The 14,952-nt window shown below is 35.8% G+C and overlaps 1 protein-coding gene and 1 long non-coding RNA gene across 2 annotated transcripts in view; one reads left to right on the plus strand and one right to left on the minus strand.

The window, feature by feature from the left end:
• Positions 1-14,952, plus strand: part of LOC6652194 (sestrin homolog) — a 32,166-nt gene that overhangs the window by 15,209 nt on the left and 2,005 nt on the right. The window contains exons 4-5 of the mRNA XM_023180995.2: positions 9,410-9,583; positions 14,752-14,934. Coding sequence (XP_023036763.1) covers positions 9,410-9,583; positions 14,752-14,934 — 357 coding nt within the window. The remainder of the gene's footprint in view (positions 1-9,409; positions 9,584-14,751; positions 14,935-14,952) is intronic.
• On the minus strand, positions 9,621-10,037 carry LOC124459959. The gene is made up of 2 exons (XR_006953916.1): positions 9,875-10,037; positions 9,621-9,806 (listed from the first exon to the last, which is right to left on the minus strand). It is a non-coding gene; the product is annotated as an uncharacterized LOC124459959 (long non-coding RNA).

Genomic DNA, 14,952 nt, shown 5'->3' on the forward strand with positions numbered 1-14,952 from the left:
GTTCGTTGTTGTTTTCGTTGCTGTCAAAAATTTCAGAGGTTAAGCATTTTATTTACGCATCATAAAACAAAAACAAAATCAACAGAAATCAAAAATAAAAAATCTGAATAAATTTGTACAAAAATACTCCAAATAAAAATAAACAGATGTGCGCAATTCCTAGAGCCTGGCAATCGTCCAAAAATTTGTCCGAGTGACTGAATGAATGACGGAACTCAATTCGGGATGCGAAAACTGATGATGATGATGGCCCAGAAATTAATTTGGGAAGAGTGAACACCTTGAAAATGCATCCGAATATTCAATACACATGTATTTTTATTTTTCTTCTGAGTTTCTGAACATTTTTCGTAAATTTTGCCTATTTAATTGAGGAAGTTATAAGAAAGACACCTCTTGTAAATGAAAATAGGTCTAAAAAGAGTTGTACTTAGCTAGCTTTGACTGTAGTTTTTCTTTTTGTTAACCCGTTTTTATAGTTTTTTATATGTATCGTATAAATGTATAATACAATAAATGTCACAAAAATATTTTTGATATCTACATATTTAGTTTACTCAGATAAAGTTCGTTAACCTTGGTTAAATATAATAAACAAAATAATACTTGCCAATTATTAGAATTTCAATTTGTTATCAATTAGTCTGTATCAAAAAGAACTAAATTACCTCGAGTTTCGCATATTTTTTGATTGTCCTAGTAACGCAAGAGTCTGTGTACAAACTTTTGGGAATAGTTAATAATTTAAAGACTGTTTACTTTATTAATCGCATTAGGTCGCAGATCTGCAAATATTTCAGAACGCAACTTTTGTTTCGATGGGTGACTACAGGGTAAGATGTCGGATAGAAGTCGATCTGGTGTCTGTTTAGTTCGAAATAGTAATGCATACATAATAATTTGTCACACTTTGGCTTTTGTCAGTTTGCCACTTTTTCTGTTTCTGTTCAATTGTTTGCATTTTATCAGTAGACAAAGTGCCATGCCAAGTACCAGACAAGTTGGTGCTTCTATGTACATACATATATTTATATACATACAATGTATGTACATACATCCATACATACGTACATATGTACAAGTCCAGGATCGAGTCACGTCAGTCAGTGCGAATACTCATAACACGCACCCACACATGTGTATATACATACACACATAAACGCATTGAGGTTGGTCAATATTGCCTCAGATAGATGTGTGTGTGCGTGTGTGAGTGCTCGAGTATCTGGATAAACACACACACATGCATTTGCGAATTGTATGTGAGAGAGTCATGCACAAGTGGAAAATATTTTGCATGGCGATTCAAACAATGGGACGACAACACAAAAGGGAATTGGGCAAATGCAGAACAGAACATGATACTTGTACACTAACACACAGGCGCACATACCCACTCACATTTGACAGTGTGTGTGTGTGTGTTAGCTTTATAAAGGAGTGTATTGTGCGCATATCAACAACAAATTTGTAAATATGTACACTTACATACATATGTACATACTACGACATCAACAACAACAATTTAAATGATAATGATAATTGCATTTCCCATTGATAAAAGTGAAAAAAGTGCAAAGAAAGCAGAAAATTGTTTACTCAGACAAGCTTCTCGTATTGTGCAAGTATATAAAGTCTAATTAAATATTTACATACGAATCCCATACCCATCGATCATGAGCAGAGCAAATCAATGGTTTTAGATATACATACATACATATGTATATGTACATACATACATACATACATATGTGTGGACATTCATTCAATTCAATTTTATTCTGTATCCGTTCTATAAGGAAGGAGTTGTTTACTCCCTAAGTTTTAGTGAGAAAAACTAAAAGAATACAAGATTAATTAAGCAATTTGATGGCTTGTTAACATAATGTACTATAAGTGTTTAACTTGGCTTTCGACCCGCAGTCATGAATTACACTTTCCCCAAATGTCCTTTTAAAATCGAAACTCGGTTTCAGATCGGGAACGTCTCCATTTCCCGCTACTAACATATGACCAATACCCTTTACAAGTGTGTAATCAAGTAATGTTGTGTAATGCGTTGACTTCAGTATACCGTATATAATATAAATATCTCGTTCACTTGTATAACGAGTGATATGTGCCTCAGTGCCGACAATTTCAATTAAATCTTCAACATTATTGTATAGATGTTAATAACATAATATTACTGCCAAATTTCTTTAGCTCTTGTAGTCTCCGAGATCGAAAAAACCTTCCTTCTGCCTGTTAATGTTATGGGAGCTACATATATAATAGTGCTTCGATCCGGCTTAAGCTGACCCGTGCAGAAAATAGAGGCAAACACGCAAAATTTCAACTCTGTAGCTTACCCGGTCTTCGCTTCGATCCAGGCAGACGAACGGACATGGCTATATGAACTCGTCTCGTCGTCCTGATTAAGAATAAATGTACTTTCGATGGTCGGAGATGCTCCCTTCTATGCGCTGCACACTTCTAAGCAAAATTAATATACCCTATTTGTAAGGGTATACAAATTGTTTATCACGTCTAGACAATTCTTTATTATTATTATTATCTACGCACACACTTACATTGGACAATATGTAGGAAATTTATTGTTGTTTTTTTTGTTTTTCTTATTATGAACACATGCAAATGAGAACTACTTGAAGTTCATTCCGTCACCTGGTTTGTGTATTATACCCTGCAACCACTAGATGAATCGGGTATCTTAAGGCCTTCATGATATGAATTAACATATTCCGTGTTTTTACACTCGAATCTTGCTATAGAATGAAACTAAACGTTGAATTGAAGGGAATATTGATGTCGGTTCATTTAACTTTAATAATAAAATTTTCAAATGTGTTTATACACTCATAGACAAATAAATAGGTGTGAGCCTCAGGTTTTGAAAAATGTCAACATAAAAAAAAAAATTACAAGTTCTTCGATCGAAAAACTGATTCTCTAAGTTTTTAATACTATCATGAAGTAAAATAAGTAAGTACCTAGAATAATAGAAGCTCTTAAAAGAAATGTCGTCTACTTTATTGACTCCGGGTATGCGATTCGGCAGTCGGCAGTTTGGTATTGTTTTCCATACTAAGATTCGTATTTGTGAAATTGGGGAAATTCCCGTGCAAGATTTTATTGGAAATCGTAATTCAACTATTTGCCAGCGAAAATGGTTTCTAAAGAGGTCATGGCTGGGTCTAAGATCAACACCCTGACACCTTGGTATTGCCCTTGAGTGAAAAAGTTTAACTTTGGAGCCTAATTCTTGTAAGAATTTTTAGAAGAACCTTAGGAACTAGTCATTAATTTTTGAAAATAACTCTAAAATACATGGTTCCACACCCGTGTAGAGCCTTGCAGGCAAAAAATGTCGTCTGTGTCCAAGAATACGTAACAAATTATCGAGAATAATTGTGAATATTCGCGATAATAAATGTATTCAGCAAAACTCAATTAAATATTGGACCATAGCTAAATATTTTTCAAATTATCCCAGATATTTGATCTATTATTATTCTATCCTATTATTCTGGCCAACTGGAAAAGTTGATATTTTACAAAATATCTTTAAAAAATTTGTTAAGGCTGGTAATTATTACTGGAAATGACTTATCCCACTATCCATATTAATAATAATCATTGGAAATAAGATTTTTGGTCGAAGAACTTGCCAAATCATTTTAAAATAGGCAGTTTTTGTATCCTGAGGCCCACACCTACATATTTATGTGCCCATGAGTGTACACATGTATTAATGTATGTATATAATAAGTATATTCATACTTTTTAGCTGGCTTACATTATTTTATAACACCTGACGTTTTTTCCACTTTAGTTGTTTACCTACATACATATTTGCTTACCTATTTGTTTGCCGTTGCCTTTGCTTGTTTCTATCGTTATTTATATTATATTTCCATTGCTACATCTATTTCCATTTCATTCTTTCTCTCAGACGTTTCTACCATTTATGCTAATTTATTTGCTTGTTTACCAGCTTTTGTTTTAATTTGTTGAGGTTGAGGCAGCTCTGGGATGATATTTGGGGAGGTGGTGCGGGGGTAAGCGGTTGGCACGCCCACGCCTGGAACAGAGCGGAATGAAATGAAATAGAACTTAAAAACCTGCGATCTAAAATTCAGTTCACAACTTTAAAATTATGGCACATTACTGAGCTAATTATCTTAGTTTATTAATTTGTTGTGTGTGTCTGTGTGTGTGGAACTGTTGCAAACACAAAGGAAATCAAAATTAGCTTACAAAAATTAATTACCCTCAATTTGCATAAGCTCAAAAAAGCGTAAAGCGAGTTATTCCGTTGTGATGTTTGTTTTTACTCTTTTATTTTGTTTTGTGTTCCGCTTACATCCGGCAGATACAAATGGCAGTCACTGTATGTGTACATGCATATACTGTTTAAGTATGTGTGTGAAAATATTCACTGCTCATCGGGAAACAGCAGAAAAAGCTGACATTATCTTTTGATTTTAATCGCCACGCTTCATGATTTCGCACGTAAACACAATTGCCGCAACAGTGTCCAAGAAAATAGTTCTCTTATTGAATATGCATAACTACTGAAAGCAGGAGCGCATTTATCTCACAACAGGCAGTTGGACGAATTTTAAGCTCCAATTCTTTTTTAGTTTAATGAATATTGCAATTATTATTAAATAATAATAAGTGCCGATGTGCCTTGTCGTTTTTGTTGTTCAGATTCCCTATCGCCCCCTATTACAAATGGTTGTAGGTACTTCCAAATGATTTTGTTCTTAAAATCTTATGTTCTCCAGTTTGGGGTGATTCTAATAAGATTAAGATTTATCCAAATTAAACTGAATCTTCTTTGGTAATGCTTTCAATGTGTGAAATATGATGTCTATATTGTTTCTCCTAATTGATGTATTTTAAAAACTCGCATGCAACCGTGACTAATTGTAAGAGTTATGCATAAAATGTATCCGTATGTGTTAACAGGATAGTTATAGTTATTGACTAGAGAAGAAGCCTTGCTGATATAATATTTCAATCTAATAGGTTTGCTTGCCAAAAAGAGAAGCAGCTTCATTTGTTGATGAAATGTTTACACACACACAAAGACTCTTACACACATAGACACAAAGACACTGAGTAATGCACACAGTTCACGTGAGTCAGTTCATTAGATGCCCAAAAGATGGCCACAAAGTTTTAATCAGGCATAGCAAAGTGCAATCCACACAGACACATACCCATGCAAATGTAAATGCAATTGAAATTGAAACCCAATTAAATCAAGTATACGCCATAATAGACAAACAAAATTTCGCAAAAACAAGCAGCAACAACTGAAGGCTCTCTTACTACACACAAGTAGACATGCTCAGTAGATTGGTTGTTGGTTGTTCGTGTTAATTTCTCCTCCTTCTTCTACTCCTTCTCCCCCTCCTTCTCCAAATCGTCCTCTTGCTATTTATCCATTAAACTTGGTCTAACCCAGTAGCAGCAGCAGCGCCTTTAGCAAAAACCTAACGACTATGCCTGAGACAAATGAACAACATACATATTTGAAGTTCAAGTTCTGAATTCAAACACCATCGAGACATTTAGACAGTTGTCTATTGTTTATTGGAATTAAAGTATTTTTTTTTGCCAGAAAGATCCAAAACCGAGTACTATACAGTTCGATTGGTCTGTAAATCCTAATAGAAGCAAGCAGCAAACCAGATTTAAAATACGCAGCATCATTTCAAGACGGTCCTAATGGGCAGTCCTCATGTATGTATGTATGTACATACGTATGAAAGATACTTGGACTAAGCGAACTCCTGGGCAGCCTAAACCAAACTAAGCCAAAACAAAACCAAGTTTGCTGTGGATCAAAAACTTGTTTTTGATTTTCCCAAAACGGGTTTGCTTTGTAGTAAGTATATGCACATATATCGCACGTACATGCAAACACACTAACACCTATATGCGGGTGTATTTACGTGTAAGTGTGCTAATTTTCCATTCCATATTTTTGAAATATTTACATACATATGTACGTATGTACATTTGTATGTACGTAGTAAACGAAAATGTCAAGTTAAAGGTTGGCTACCGCTTGCGTTCAATTAAAAGCAAACTTGATCATTTATGCTGCTGTTGTGTGTGTTTTCTAGGGTCTATTAAGCCAACTATTAAATACTTGACTTTTGTTTTTCATGTTGCAAATTAATTGAAATAAATTTACATAATTTCAGCCCGCTATCACTCCCCTCCCCCGACTCGCCGCTGTTTCTCACAAAACATAGACATTTGCATGAGAATAGTTTGAAATAAATCACATTGATTAATGACCAAAACACCAATCTGACTTTCTTGTCTAGTTTGTGTTTTGTTAAACATTTGTTAATTCTGTTTGATGCCAGCTACCAAAATATATATCTTATTTCTTTATTTAACATTTCGAAAGAAAAAAATTTAATTAATTATGTGAAAGTGTTGGCATTTTTTCTGTTTGTTTGTTTTTAATACATACTTTTGTCACAGAATATTTGAATAGTTTAACCGAATTAGGTCCAATGTGGTAGGCGTTAGTTCCAACTAGATCTATGAGTTGATAATGATTTTCAAACTGATATTTTATGATAATCATCGATTGACTTCGAATTGGCAATGCTATACCATTTAGTCATACATATGTACATATATTCGTCATCAGCAGCCGACTCCATCTTGCCATGTCTGTTTTTGCATATCACAGTGAAATTTAAAATAGTGGTTTCACTTGGTACATGGTATACCGAAGTCGGCTCGAGGACTTACTTAACTTGTCAATGTGTGCGTGAGTGGGTGTTCCTTTGGTTGATATAAAAAACTTGATTTTATTAGCCTAGCTTTCGATTAGATCCATATATGAAACGAAACCCAATCACCATTAAAGCAGCAATTTATGATACGAATATGTTCAACCCATGCACAAACGCACACTCACACAGTATCACCTTCTCTTATTTGCATTATTTTACATTATTTACTACATTAGGGGTATGCAAATGAAGTGTAAAAACCAAATTTACAACTAATCGAAATATGCGTCTTAAAGCAACAACAATTGTTTTTTTTATTCAAGCTAATCCCATTGAAGAAGTCATTTTCAAAGCTAACGTGCTTTTCATAGTATTAACATATATGCCCTGTAGCCATACGACAAAATGGTACATAGATTAAGGTCGCCAAAATGTATGTAAACGTCGGCCCGTCCGCTTAAGCCCATCAATAGATCCCAGAGACTTTGACAGATACATAATCACATATGATAAACATACTGTTTTAAATATTCAACCCGTATTATTACACCAATTACATATTACATACATATGTATGTATGTATGTAATGGTTGCAAATTATATTTTCTCCTCAAAAATTGATACGGTCAACTTGAGCTTGCGCTGATCCAGACGGGTGTAAGGGTGTAAAATTCATAAAGATATCAACATTCTGATTAATTTAACTTACAGAGAATCCTTTTATGTGCTGATTCCAGAATAGAACAAAACCAGCATATTGTTTATTGTTTTAAGTGTTACTTCTCACAGATAATGATAAAGATCAGCATGCATAGCCGAGTCTCTTTAGCCAGTTTCATCATATTCAAGTCGCAGTGGCTAAAAATGTCGTTCTAAGGAAAAATGTATGCCACAAGCTGATTTTTTGTGATCGAAAAAGTCAAAAGTTTGTATGTTCCCACCAGAACAATGAAGGAGTAAGTCGGCTCGCCGATTTTGGTATACCATGCACCAAGTGAAAAATATTTACACAACTCAGCCCTTATCGCCCACTGAAACCCGTTGAATACTTTTATATATATATACCTATAATTGTATTGTTTTTGGTCCGATTAAGGTAAAAATATCTGATCTTCATATGGGATTACAATAAAAGTAAATAACAGTTATTTGTGATTTTTATTGTCAAAATTCAAAATGAATTATAAATCTTGATAAAACCTTTAACAATTACTCAATTCAACTTACCTACTAATAAGAATAAAATACAACAGCAAACATTTTTGTTTGTTGTTAAACTAAAGTAAATAGTTAAGCAACCTAAAACTGGTTCCATTTCTTAATTAGCCACAAATTCACTATCGAATAATAGTGAACAATCTTCAATTGGAAGAAGTTAATTTTAAACTAAACTGGAAGAAATTAGTTTTAAACTAAAAGCAAATATAATTCTGAGTACGGGAACAGATTTTTATTTTACTGCAAATTGAGAGAGGAATTTAATAGGATTACACAAAATGTTGACCCATTTCCATCTGGCTAAATTCCGCAAGAGTTGCAGCAAAATGATGTTAGTCTGTTTATGTTTATCTTACTATAAATATGTATGTGTATATGTATATGTATATATTATAAGTATATCTATATGTATTTGTATTTGTAGGCGTCCGACGATAAACATCTAACTGATTACAAGTACAATGTGTCTGCACACAAGCAGCCAAACTAATTTCGCTATCAACTACAAAGAAACAAGCAAAACCAACTAAAAAGTCATTGAACGCTTAATAACACTGCCCTAGTTAGTTCAGGCAGGCAGTCGGGGCAACAACAACAACAACAGCAGAAAAACAAAATAATAAAAAAGCAGCTTTGATTATATTTTTCGTATGATGTAGTATACTTAGAATGAGTAGCCAAAAACTAAAACATGTGTGCGTGTTGCCCAAGTGCCAACGAGAAGCCTTATGGATTTGCCTTTGGCATCGGTTTATCTTTAATTTCCAAGTTGAAGAGCTATGCGATAACTTTCCATGCTTGATTTTAGTGGGAGTGTAGGACAGTTGAAGCAGGAGTCCGAGTGCAAAGTGAACTAAGCTGCTTAATATTATCTCACACTGGCCCTGGCACCGGCACCGGCACCGAAGGCTATTCAGTGGCCTCAACTAATAATAGACAACAGAGCAATCTTCTTAGCCAGATACACAATACACCTAAACCTAAATTGCATATTGCTGCATTCTGCATAAGCCATTTAATAATTATTTCCTTGGCATATCTTCAGTATGCCATATGCACTTGGCTTTGTATTTCTTTGCAAGGGCACTTCTTTTTGTAAGAGTTGGCCATTTCCATGGCAGCCCTTTATAAAGGGGTCGTTTTTAAAGGCAGCAGTCAGACAAAAGCGTCGGCCAAATCACAGGCCCAGAAAAATCAAATAAAAGATCAACCTATTGCAAATTATTTCAAGGAAAATTCAATAATACCTTTGCAAAGTATTGGACTTTCCAAAAATTGAGAACTCTTTCTGCGCCTGAGGTAGTTAGCTCGCTTCTGAATTGAGCAGCATTTGTTTAGGCATCAGAGTATCTTTTACCATTGAAAATTGTATAGTAATTGGCTTCATACTGTTTTTTCTTATTCTATTTATTTGCAGTGTTCCAGCACAGATACAGACATCGTTGATATGGATCCCGATGATTTGGACCAAGTGACCCAGGTGATTGGCTATCATCCGCGATACAAAGACCACTTTCTACACACTCAAAACTTTATAATGAAAGGCGATGGACCATTGCCCTATCACTACCGATACTATTTGGCCATAATTGTGAGTAGACCACATCGAAATTCATTACCAAAACATATTAAAGCAACTGTGGACAGAACATTTTTATTTCAATTATACTTTGTATTTTGTTGCCATTATCATTCATAAATGGGGTGGGATGTGGGAAAACACGGGCGAGAATCAATTAGCAATTGAATATGGCACGGGTTTGTCAGTCACAGAAGCATCATATTTATGAATTCCTAAACTGGATCTTAAGGACCTGGGTTTAGTATTTTGAGGACATATCATTCTTCCGTACAGAGTGTACACAAGTCGAGGCATATTTACATCTTCGTTTGACATTTTTTCCATTTGATATTAGATGAATGGCATTGAAATTGATTATTTGCTTATTTCGTGCCAGACGATATTGCATTTAATTGCTTTTACAAAATTCATTTTGTTCTGTTTTAGAACTTGTTACTTTTGATTCTATTTTATTTTATTTTGATTTGATTTTATTTTACACACTTTTTTCTGATCACAATCTAATATATAAAATTCTCGTGTCACAGTTTTCAAGTTGATACTCCTCCGAAACGGCTTGACCGATTTTGATGAAATTTTTTGTGCTTATCCGGTATCTATGAGAATCGGCCAACATCTATTTTTCATAGCCCTAAATGTTAGGGGTAGTTCGCGAACGCGAACGGCTTATAACGGCTTTCCGTGTATCGACCGCAGAAGGCGGGGGCAGTTACATGTCAACCACGTTGTAGGAAATTCATTCATTCCTGTTTTAGTTACAAACGAAATAATGTCTCCTAAAGAAGCGAATTTGGGTCGTCGTACACACAACGCAGAAAGAATCAGAAGCAATGTTTCGAATAGGACTGAAGACGAGCGGGAATTAGTACGGAAAGCGGAGCGGCTAAGGCAAAGCAGAGGATTCTTATTGGAACCAGCCGAAAGGCGTGCAGCCAGGCTTGAGCATGAGCGTTTGCGAGCCCGAGAGTCGCGGTCTGCTTCGCTTGCAAAGAAGTAAACTGCATAGGCGAAGCGTAGCTGTATCCTGCGCACAGATAAGACTAGATCGACATGAGCAATACCATCGTATTGCATTTCGATATGACCCAACTGTTGATTATGGCTCCAGCCGCTATGGCGTCATTGGCCAGAAGAGAAGTTCAATAATGAAACGAAAGGAATGTTTTGTGCTGGCGGCAAAATCAAATTACCTCAACTTGAAGCACCACCAAAGCCACTGTGAACTCTACTTTCCGGATCCGCTACTGAATCAAATCATTTCCTATCAAACATTAGGAAATATAATTCCTGCTTCCAAATGACGTCATTTGGTGCGGAAATTGTGGCTGCCAACTTTCAAAGTCAAAGGGCAAATCGATCACAAAGCTGGGGCCCTGCTACCCTTCCAAGATAGTGAACATAAATTTCTTCAAATGTACTTTATCGGTAATGATAGAGACGAAGCCAATGCACGATCGAGAATATATACCTCCGTAAGCAGGTTCATCATTTCGCAACTACAGGAGCTTCTCCACAAATGGAAAAGATTCATAATCAGGCGGGGCACAGCAAAGCGTGGCATGGTTTTTAGTACTATATGAAATAATTAAAGTATAGTCATTTTCATTGATAGAGATAATACTTTGAGCAAAATAAAACTATAGTCATTTAGATTGGTAGCTTCCACATTTTTTAGATCCAGTAGAGCAAAAAAACTCGAAAGATCTCGAAAGAAACCTTTTTGCCTAGGTTCGTATCAAGAAATATTTTATTAAATTTTAAGTTAAAAGGAAAAAGATTATCTCTAAACTGTAAACTCTCGAAACAGCAGAGCAAAGCGAGTATTTAAAATGCAACGGTTTTTTTGTCCAGCTCTTTTGAATTTAATGGCTTTTCCAACACTAAAAGCCTATTTCTTCCAACAACAAATAGAAGATAGCGAACGTATTAAATTGAATTCCAATTATTTGGTCACATCTTTCAGACTCCCGTAACAAGCAATGCTTTATCAAATTACTTTTTACAACTAAATTCTTTAATATATATAAACTGAGGTACTTCTTGTCGCCTGGTCAACAGAAGAATATACATACATACATGAAAGTAGAGTGACACCAAATTGTAAGCACCCTTCAAGTTTTTCGCAATAGGTATATCTTTACTTTCTCTCGCTCTTTTTGTGCAAGTATCAGCTGAGTCCTTTGGAGTTGCTGCTTTTTCACGGACAAAGCTGCAAAAATTCTCTCAACACAATCCAACAACAAAATAAGCACCCACCTGTGAGGTGTCTTCGCTCCATCCACTCCATTTCATTTCATTCTGTTCTGTTCTGTTCTGTTCTATTATGGCGTCGGATAGGTACACTATGGCAGTCCGTTCTGTTCATCATGCATTTGACTGACAGGAAGAAGAGTGGGTGTAGGGAGCATGGAGCGTATTGTGGGTGATGCGGCATTGTATTGTGTGCATTGTTTGCCTCTGAGCAAAATTAAGCACATTAGCTCACCCGTCGACTGGCGCTGTCAGCTTGCATTTGCTTTTCGCTTTTTGTTGCTTGTTGGGTTGGTTGTTGATATCCTATCGATGCCAGATCTCCTGCTGCCCCATCACCTCCATCCCATCGGGATGTCTAAATATCCACAACATGAGCAAATTATTTCCACAGATTTGAGCCTCCTTCATCTCCGTCCCCCATCCTTACCTATCCCTGTCATAACAACATACCTGAGGCTCTGTTCCCCCTTTCTATGACAAAACTACACACATACATAGATACATATGTATGTATGTATGCAGTAAAACAGCATCTGAAAAAGAGACTAAACTTATAAACGTCAACGTCCGTTTACACCAATAAAAGCAACAACTTGCGTAAAGCCCTTTTCAATGCGGATCCGCACAGACATATCCAGTAAAATATAGAAACATAAAGAGAAATAGTATAAATTCTGGTTGGCTTTTCCCTACCATTTCTGTTGTCATACCATGCATTTACACGGTGAAATAGTATATTGAAGTCACCAAAATGTTTGGAAAGACAGAGGAAAGAGTATCCGACTCTTATTTTGCCCTATGTCTGACTAACCTCCCGGAGACTGTGATATTTTGGTTATCCTTATATTAAAAATGTCATCAGCAGCTATACAGTATGGTGCATGGTATACCGAAGTCGTCGCGACAACTTACTTGCATTTTTTTCAGTAATGCTGAGCAGTCGAGTCCTTAATGTGCTTATTAATTATTTTCATACATTTTTGGGAAAGCAGCTTTAAAATTTGTTGAAAAGGCAAAGGACCACGACGCAGTTAGTGGGCCATGGTCCTCTTTCTATGTCCTTGGTGCACGCATATTGCTTTCAACTGCAAAGCCGATTTGAAAGACAAAAGGAATAACTTTGACCAACAGCAGCAACATTGCTGAAACAGTCACACGAAAAAATGAAGAAGGTCGTCTCGCCGACTTAGGTATACTATACACCAGTAAAGCAAATATTTCAAAATTATGAAACAAATGCATTTTCACATGCTTTTTACAAGCATATCTTAGTATCTCGCTCACTCAAGCATACGAGCACCCTAGCGCCCCCACCAGCCAACGGCCAACTCCGGCCTTATGGAAAAACGTTTATATGCATAACTTGACTATTTTTTGAACGATTTTGATAAAATTTGGTATTTTGCTGGATATTAATATCAAATTTAAGTGTGCCAATTCATTGGGTGGGCGAATTCATTACACATAAAAAAGCTTCCTTCTGTCTATTACATACATTTTGGCGAGTTTAATATACCATTTCACCCTATGGGTGTATGGTATAATGAAGATGCCTGGAAACAATTTGTATATTAAATATTCTCATCTGTATGAACATGGTATGTCCTTACGAACTAATGAAAATAGACGAAATATTGGCAGCCAAGGGAAATTCAAATGGTAGTAATCACGTTACTACTTCTTTACGTCGCTAATTATGTGCAATGGCCATTAAGAAACTTATTAATAGTGCTCTAAAAATTGTTTGTATGTGAGAATGTAAGAAGCGCAAGACACTTGAAACCAAAGGCGAAGTTCCATATACCTTAATTAACATCGATTTCAAAAGGATCGAATATTGACTATATTATAGCCTTCAAACACATAGCATGTCGTGGGAGTCGTATAGATCTTTGGGACTCGTCGGAGATCTGGCAGATGTAAAATAAAATAAAATTAGTGGTATGATTTGCCGGCTGGAGGTCAAATTATTGGGTGAATAAAAACAAAAATAAAAAACAGTTTGTTCTTATTTTTCTTCTCCGATATATTTCAACCACTCATCGGTGGTCGTCTTCAGGGCAGTTTTAAAGGTCGCAAAAATCAACAATTATAAAATAAAATTATTAAAATGCATAAAAGAAAATAGGCAGAGAGGCAAAAGAGTGAGAATACATATATGCACATAGGTATGTATAGCAGTCCTTGGCAACAATATTTTTACTTTTTGAAATTTCCTTCCCTGCAACTCACTTCATCAATACACAAACAAAATATTATTTCTCTTCTTCCACCATTCCCTAAGCAAAGCACTGCACGCATACACATAAGCGTGTGCTCTGTTGATTTGATGATGACGTAGTAGGCAGCAAGCAGCGCTGCCGGCAGCGTTTGAACCGATTTACATATATTGACTGTAACTTGTGTTCTATATATCCGATCAGATTCAAATTTTGAGATCTGAGATTTTATATCTAATACTATCATATTGGTAATTTAATGTGGATACTCCAATTTTTATGAAAATGTTTCTTCTAGAGCTATATGATATAGTGGTCCGATCCCGACAATTTTCATACTTTATTTTTCCCGGGTAATAAAAAGCCCCGAAAAAAATTTCATCGCGATCGCTCTTAAGATGGCTGAGTAAAACGTTTACGCACAGACGGACAGACGGACACGGCTATATCAACTCAGCTTCTCATGCTGATCAAGAATATATCTCCTTCTGCGCGTTACAAACGTCTGACTAATTTTATAATACCCTCTGCAAGGGTATAATGAGAATGTGTTATTAGGGGCTAGGCTTTGATTATTTGTTGTCCATTTGACAGAAATGGACAGACTAGACTAACCGGCGAGCCGATTTGCCGATAGACAAAGTCATAGATAGACCGATAGATATACTTAATTTCATGTGCTTTTTTTTATTAATTGGATCATAGGCAGCCGCTCGACATCAGTGTCCCTATCTGGTGAAACGGTACGAGAAGGAGTTCATCAATCAGGGTGGCAGCAGCGATTGGCTCAATGGCCTGGAGTACATACCTCCCAAGTTACGTGCCATATATGATATAAATAAAATATTAGCACACCGTCCATGGCTGTTGCGCAAGGAGCACATCGAGGTAACCACTTGCATCATA

The sequence above is a fragment of the Drosophila willistoni genome, assembly GCF_018902025.1.
Source record: "Drosophila willistoni isolate 14030-0811.24 chromosome 2L unlocalized genomic scaffold, UCI_dwil_1.1 Seg168, whole genome shotgun sequence".
Lineage (NCBI taxonomy): Eukaryota > Metazoa > Arthropoda > Insecta > Diptera > Drosophilidae > Drosophila > Drosophila willistoni.